Source organism: Tauraco erythrolophus, chromosome 28 (assembly GCF_009769465.1).
Source record: "Tauraco erythrolophus isolate bTauEry1 chromosome 28, bTauEry1.pri, whole genome shotgun sequence".
Taxonomy (NCBI): Eukaryota; Metazoa; Chordata; class Aves; order Musophagiformes; family Musophagidae; genus Tauraco; species Tauraco erythrolophus.
The window spans coordinates 3,943,938-3,951,314 of NC_141492.1; the positions used below are offsets into that span (position 1 = coordinate 3,943,938).

General features: G+C 49.0%; 1 protein-coding gene across 1 annotated transcript; it reads right to left on the reverse strand.

The window, feature by feature from the left end:
• Positions 1-669: 669 nt before the first annotated feature.
• SLC35E1 (solute carrier family 35 member E1) lies at positions 670-7,085 on the reverse strand. Its single transcript, XM_086627823.1, has 6 exons — positions 6,695-7,085; positions 5,819-5,889; positions 5,095-5,232; positions 4,297-4,422; positions 3,542-3,787; positions 670-3,089 (listed from the first exon to the last, which is right to left on the reverse strand). Exons 1-6 carry the CDS (start codon positions 7,083-7,085, stop codon positions 2,856-2,858), a joined length of 1,206 nt encoding a protein of 401 aa, XP_086483949.1. The 3' UTR covers positions 670-2,855.
• Positions 7,086-7,377: the final 292 nt, after the last annotated feature.

Here is a 7,377-nt window from a genome sequence, read left to right on the forward strand (position 1 = left end):
CTGTGTTAGAACAAACGTCTCACCTTGCCAAGCGAAACCTCGCAGCGGTCCGAGGTTAAAACAGTCATTCCAGCAGTGTCAGAAACTTCCTTTACCTGAACGTGGGCAATATTGCTTAGGGACTGGGATTCAGGAACTCAGCAAAACCACCTCCTGTGACCCATTCACTGGTTTAATGACGTGTTCTACCATTCAAAACCAGCCCTCTTCACCACAGACCTGAGCCAGAAGAGCACAGCCTCTTCCCAGGCAGTCTCCAGGGAAGAGATTCACTCTAAACAGACGATATCCTTGTTTTGGGGCAGTCCCTTTTTGCTCTGCAAGTGCAGAATTTTGTTTCAGAGACACAGTGAGGCCACGAGCCCGGACTGGATTTTGGGACAAGGTGTTTCCAACACAAAGCCCTCACCTGCTACTGTACTCCTGGCAGGAAAAACGGAGCTACAGATGTGCCACAGTAAGCGTGCGGCGCAAGCTTCCTCTGACAAGAGCTGCAAAAAAGACCTGGTAATATTCTTTAAAAGGAAACCATCTAAATATATGCCATAAAGACTCTGATCTGCGAATCCAGGATGCAGAGCTTTACTCCAAAGAAGAGTTCAAGGGTAGGAAGATGTTGCAGTGGTAGCCACACCAGAAAACCTCCGGCTGACCTCACAGCGTGCCCTGGGGCCTCCACTGCTACTATTTTCTGGTATTTCACCCCACTATGAAGTAGGGAAGAATCATCTCCGTTTTCCAAACGGGAAACTGAGGCACAAAGAACACAAGCGTTTGCAGCAGTCTAGCAGTTTCCAGCTAGCTCCCTTTGACAGCAGTTGGAGAACTTCAGACCCTGTAAAAATCTCAGCCTCAACGCCTCACCCTCAAATCAGTCTTCTGCAGAGCCAGAACCTAATCCAAACGCAGAGTCCACACAATCCTTTTTACGTGCCTGTAAAAGCACTTAAATATCGGGAAGCGAGCCTTAGAAATGCACATTGTGCACTCTCCCATATTAAAAAGAAATAATTATACATAAATTAACACTGGAACAGGCAAAAGACATTTCGTCTGAAAGAATGCTTTTCCTCATTATCTCGTTGTTGTTAACCTGGCTTAGGGAATAATTTCTTTGGATTTTCTAAACTAAAAGCCCAAGTTCTAAGCTAGCATGAACAGATTCAACTCCAGTCCAGCCAAGGAAGTTCTGCTCACCAACATTAGCAGCACATTTAACCCCTTCCTCTTTTGGGCTGTACAGTGGAAGGCAGGCTACGTAACGGCCTCCACGGTGAGCCAAAAGAGTAACATCAGGTCAACTTTGCACTTAGAAATAAATTCCTTATTATCCAGAAAGGGGCCAGATCATCTCACGTCATGGAAATGGCCGTTTATAAAGCAATAAATACGTGGAGGGAGTGTTCTGTACCACACCCTACATTTTGTCACTGGTATCTCATACCTCTCGAGTCAAAACATAACACTTATGCTATCACAAATCTCACTGTACAACAGCTTTTCTGTTAAGGAAAGAAGGCCCCTAAAATCTTCTTTCACTAAAGTACTAACAATAACAATCTGATCCAGTGAAACCCCAGTTCAACTGGTTTCATTCTTTTCACGCGCAGACGCAGTATCTGATGCACGACAATCGACTCGTCTCGAATTAAGTATGTTTGTTTGTACTAACTGAATCAGTTCTTAACCATAAATTACCTATTTACTGCTGATTCAAATGATTTTTTCTTAACAATTTACTATTGGAGCTAGGAGAGTCACAGGAACAGAGCAGGACACAAAATTTAACTTCTTTCAGTGGAAAGCAGAAGTCAGACTAAATGCACACAGCAACTCCAACAGCAGTAATTAAGAAACTTAAAAAAAAAACCAATTAGGGGCTAAAAAGATAGACTTCAGAAACAATTAAGAATGACAACTATTCAAATTAATGCATTCATAATATATGAATCATATAAAAGAGCATAATTTATGCATAAAACTGAGAAGAAAACACCTTAAACCTTTCAATTTCTACAGTCACAAAAGAGTTTTGTAAGAACAGGTGTGAAGCAAGTTAAAAAAAAAAAAAAATTCGCATTATTCCAAACACTTTATTTGTGAAGGTGTTTTCTGTATTGCCGAGGAAGAGCAGTGTCTGGAGTTACAGGACGACATCATTCAGAAAACAATCAGGATCTTAAGCTCTGTTTGTTACCTACAGTGACTGGGACACCAGCAGTTTTAGAGAATTGTGTTTCTCTATGCCTGAAGTACGCCCCTGGAAGAGATCAGTCTTCCTACTGTCTGCTCTTTCCGAAACACTTCTGGTTTGTCACGAAAAACTGAAGGCATAGGCACAAAAGTAATTCATACCCATGTGAAGTTTCACAGCTGCTCGAGCTGGATTCAGGCCTCCCTACTGCATCTGATCCCTATCCCAGTTGCAACTGATTTAGTTTCACTTCTTCCTGAAAGTTTCATTAAAAGAAAGTATCATTAAAACGTAACAGAGAACAAATTAAAGGTGACGTTACCAGCACGGAGACAAAATACTGGCCAGAATTTAGCTGCCAAAAGAGCGCCGCTGAAAAGGAGCAGTGACAGCAGGGGTTTTCCTCTCCAGTTCTGAACGCGCGTTTCACCAGAACCTCTGCCCAAAGCTACACTGGGCGCCCAGTTCCAGTGCCAGGTCTGAGTTGTTCCACGTCTAAAGCTCGGCAGAAGCTGCAGGTCGGTACCGCTTTCGCCACACACGCACCTTGCCCTCTGCAAAACCTGCACAACAAAATGGCTCTACATTCACGGATGCACTGAAAGTTTCTGATAATGCTGGGGACACTCTGATACCACAGTCTGTACCTGTTTGCTGCATTCTATATATCAAAACGATTTAAGTTGTAGGTAGTGGGGTAGTTTTGCCGATTATACTGGAAGTGGTCTGTTAGGATATTGGTTCGACCATACTGATAGTCCCCGTGTTGTGCAAACGCCGTGAGTCCGTTCTGAGACTTTTCGGGTGTGTTTCGATGCCGGTCCAAATTCACAAGGTCTCCAGTTGTAACTGGAAGTAGCTGCTTCTTTGCTTCTTGGTTTGCATCGTATTTTGTCTAGGAAAGAAAGAAAGAAAGAATGTTTTTCTTAGATACCACCTAACACATTCATATACCTAGAAAAAAGTGCACGGTTTTACAATTACACCACCGCCTATGTCTGTTAGAGTCCTAAAATATTAGTGACTTGTAATAAAAACTTCATTCCTCTCACATGCCAAATCAGTTCGCTGCTCTTTTGCTCAAGAGATCTGAGCGAGTTACTTCCCAATCTTCGTTTTTCAAGAAAATACTAAGATCAAAATTTAAGTTTGTTAGAGGCCTAACGGCTGGCCTGACCCGAGCACATCGTCTGGGTGACACACGTACCTCCTCTGCAATGAGGTTTTGTGCCACACGCTCTACAATTTGGTCCTGCTAGCTGTTAACTTGTACAAAAAAAACCACTGAAAGCTACTGGACTGTTTCAAGCGAGTTTCCTGAATATAAAAATCAAACCAACCCCTCACCTTGTTATACAAGAAAACCCCTAAGATGGCTGTCATCATCCCAAGGACATTGGTGCTCGTAACCGGATTGCGAAGCATGATAAGGGACACTGTGATGACCATGATTCTCTTGGTGGCGTTTGCGACAGAGTAACTCAGTGGGCTGATGAGGTTCAGGATGCTGAAGGCAATGACGTTCTGGGCGAAATTACAGAATCCACTGATGATAAGCAGCATCAAGGTCCAGGACCAATGAGACATGGTGCTCTGTTGTAAGGACAAACGTTACAAGAAAAAAAAAATTATCTCAGGTTTCAGATAAGAGACAAACACAAATACAACTTGAGTCACCTCCTACCTGCCTTTGACAGGAAGAACATCTGCAACTTAACTCCAAAGAGGCACCCAAGTGTGTTACATTATGCAGCTATCAACTCTGAGAAAACATCCCTCTACGTACTTGCAACGCGCGCTCCGGGTGCATTTGTTCCTGGCTCCAGCTGCTAATGCCTGAGATTTACGCTGTCACATAAGCCACCTCTGCTAATCCGGACAGGAATTCTCACGATAAACACTATGCTTATTTTTTTATACTGTTTTGTGAAACAATTTGCAGATATTTCACAACAGTTCCTTCCATGCTGATGAGGAACCACACCGAAACCCTGAAGCGCACTTCTTTGGTACGGGTGGTGGGTGGTGTGTGTTTGTTGGTGGGGTTTTTTTTTCCGCTTTTCTTTCTTATCAGCAAACAGTTTCCCAAATACAACACTTACCAAGTCATTCTCTACTAAGAAGGAAGAAAGATCTACCAAAACCCACGTTGGGATCATGAAGAACACAGCATGGCACCCGAGTATGTTCAGCAACCGAAGGTGATGTATTCGGGAATCTCGTAACACCTGACAAAAAACATCATTAAACTGCTTTTCCCCAGCTACTGCCCACGTTATCAGCAGAGATTTATGTAACTGTAACAGCTTTAGACAACAGACAAATTATGGAAATTGGTAAATACTGTTATAGTATGAACTTCCCATAAGGACAACCAAATTAAAACTGATGTCCATTTGAAAAACAATAGTTTCTTGAGTGGTGACTCGTAGTATCAACAAAATAATAACACATTTAAAATGCTCTACAACCCAGAAATCATTTTATAACTAAACAGATTCAAGACATACATTTTAACTTTGCTTTTAAGACTTCAGGGAGTGCCCGGTGTGGACACTGACTCATTCACTACACATAAAGGATTTGATACAGCAAGATACTTTAAAAGCTTTCAAATGAACTGTTCAATTTAAGCACTATCGAACTAAATCCATGCCAAGGAGTAAAGAAAAGGCTCAGGATAAGCTCTGAGTTCTGCCCAGTTTTCAGTGTAACAGCTTTGACAGGTAGGAAGAGCTGCAGAGAACAGGCATAATGATCAGCCAACTGCTGCTTTGGGCTCCTTTGACTACAAAGCCAACTTAAAAAAAAAATAAAATACACACATGCACTGGGAAACACACGCTGATCTGCTAACGGATGGTGCTACTGACCAACGACACGAACAGCAAAACCCTTACCTTCTTGGAGAAGATGTTCTGAAGGGAAAAACACAGAGTGGCAGCGAGTGCACTGATGAGTCCCCACATGTCGAAGGAAAGCTCCGTGACTGTGGCCAACAGGACACCAGTTATTATGGGGATCAGAGACAAGTACACCTGAAAGAGAGAGGAGAAGCTTACGTCTGCGAAGAGTTTTCATTTCCACTGAGCTTACACGTTCCGCTGGTCTGGGGAGGGAAGGAGAAGGATGAATAAAGCAACGGAACCAGGGATCAACTGTGGTACTACTGTAGTTTGAGGAAATTAAGTGACTCAACACACACTACAACTACTCCAGTGCACCGGAGGGCACCGCCTTGCTCAATGCTTGGACCTGTTTCCTTGACACTCACAATAAAAGGAAAAGGAACTGGTCAATTCTGCATACTCTAATTTCACCCAACTAACAAAAATTCACCCCAAATTCACCCAGCTAACCAAAATTCACCCCAAATTCACCCAGCTAACCAAAATTCACCCCAAATTCACCCAGCTAACCAAAATTCACTCCAAATTCACCCAGCTAACCACAATTCACTCCAAATTCACCCAGCTAACCAAAATTCACCCCAAATTCACCCAGCTAACCAAAATTCACCCCAAATTCACTCAGCTAACTGAAGCCGGAGCTCTCCCGACCCCGGCCAGCAGAGCACACCACAACCACCCCCAAGAGAAGAAACCTCAGCAAACCTGTCCGCACCTTCGTCGTCTGCTTCTCCTTCATTATGATCCGCGACAGAAGAACCACCCATATTGGCATCGTCGCTTTTACTGGGAACGGAAAGAAAATGTCGGTGGGCACGCACAGCCTGGGCCAACCCCATCAGCCACCGTTGGCAGGGGTGGGCGCTGGGCATGGAGGAGGGGCTCAGCACCGGTGCCACCAACACCACAACCTCAGCCCACGCTGGGTCGTCCCTCCTTGTCACTGTGCTGGGCACTGTACAAACACAGGCTGGCTTTGGTGTGCTCGGACACTGTGCCGGGCACCCATATGGGCACAGGTGGGCACAGCACACTGTGCCGGGCAACCACGTGAGCACACGTCAGGCTTCAGGTCACTGCACTGGTATGAGTGTGCACTGAGGACCAGGACTCTGTGCTGGGCACCCATGTGGGCACAGAGCGGAGTCTGGGACACTGCACTGGGCACCCATACGGGCACAGAGCAGAGTTGGGGACACTATACTGGGCACCCATACAGGCACAGAGCGGAGTCTGGGACACTGTACTGGGCACCCATACGGCACAGAGCAGAGTTGGGGACGCTATACTGGGCACCCATACGGGCATAGAGCGGAGACTGGGACACTGCACTGGGCACCCATACGGGCACAGAGCAGAGTTCGGGACACCTGTATGAGCACACACTGGCTTTCTGGTCACCCCACTGGGCACCAGCGCACGCAAACGCTGGGCCCCAGGACGTCCCACCGGGCACCGTCCGAGCACACACCGGGCTTCGGGCCACTGTCCCGGGCCCCCACGGGAGCACGACCGGCGCTGGGACACCCCCCCGGGCACAAGGGCACCCCACGGGGCACCCCCCCGCCTCCGCACGCCCGCCGGGCCTCACCTGTGTGCGCGTAGGAGACCGGGACCCTCCAGAGCGAGACGTGCGCGGACACGGAGGCGAAGTACTTGCCGAAGGCGAGCGGCAGGATGTAGCGCGGGTAGGCGCGGGGCGGCAGCTGGGCCGGGCCGGCGGGCGGCACCCGCCAGGCGCGCAGCAGCGGCGGCAGGAGCCCGCACAGCCCCAGGATGTGGAAGAGCGAGACGGTGACGGGCCGCGGGAAGCCGCCGAGCAGCAGCTTGTTCACCACGTTGCCGCCGGCGCTCAGCCCGTACCAGGCCAGGCACAGCGCCGACACCCGCGCCCCCTCCCGCAGCGCCGGCCCGCGCCCCGCTCGCCCCGCCGCCGCCGCCGCCGCTGCCCCGCCGCCCGCCGCCGCCAGCGGGGCCGCCATGGCTCCGTGCGCCGCCGGGGGAACGTCACCGCCGCCAACGCGTCGCTTCCCGGGGCGGGGCCGCCGCCGCCTCAGCCGCTACGGGTGCCGCGCCGCGCCGTTCCCGCGCGTCACTTCCGCCGGGCCCGCTCCCCCCGCGCACCGAGCCCCGGGCGGGCTCGGCGCGGCCGCGCTGCGGCCCAGCGCCCGGTCCTGTCACGGCACCACCGACCGACAGCGCTTCGGCGCGGCCCGGAGAGAGCCCGAGGTCCGAAACAGCCCCCGGGAGAGCGCGGTGTGCAACACCCCCCCC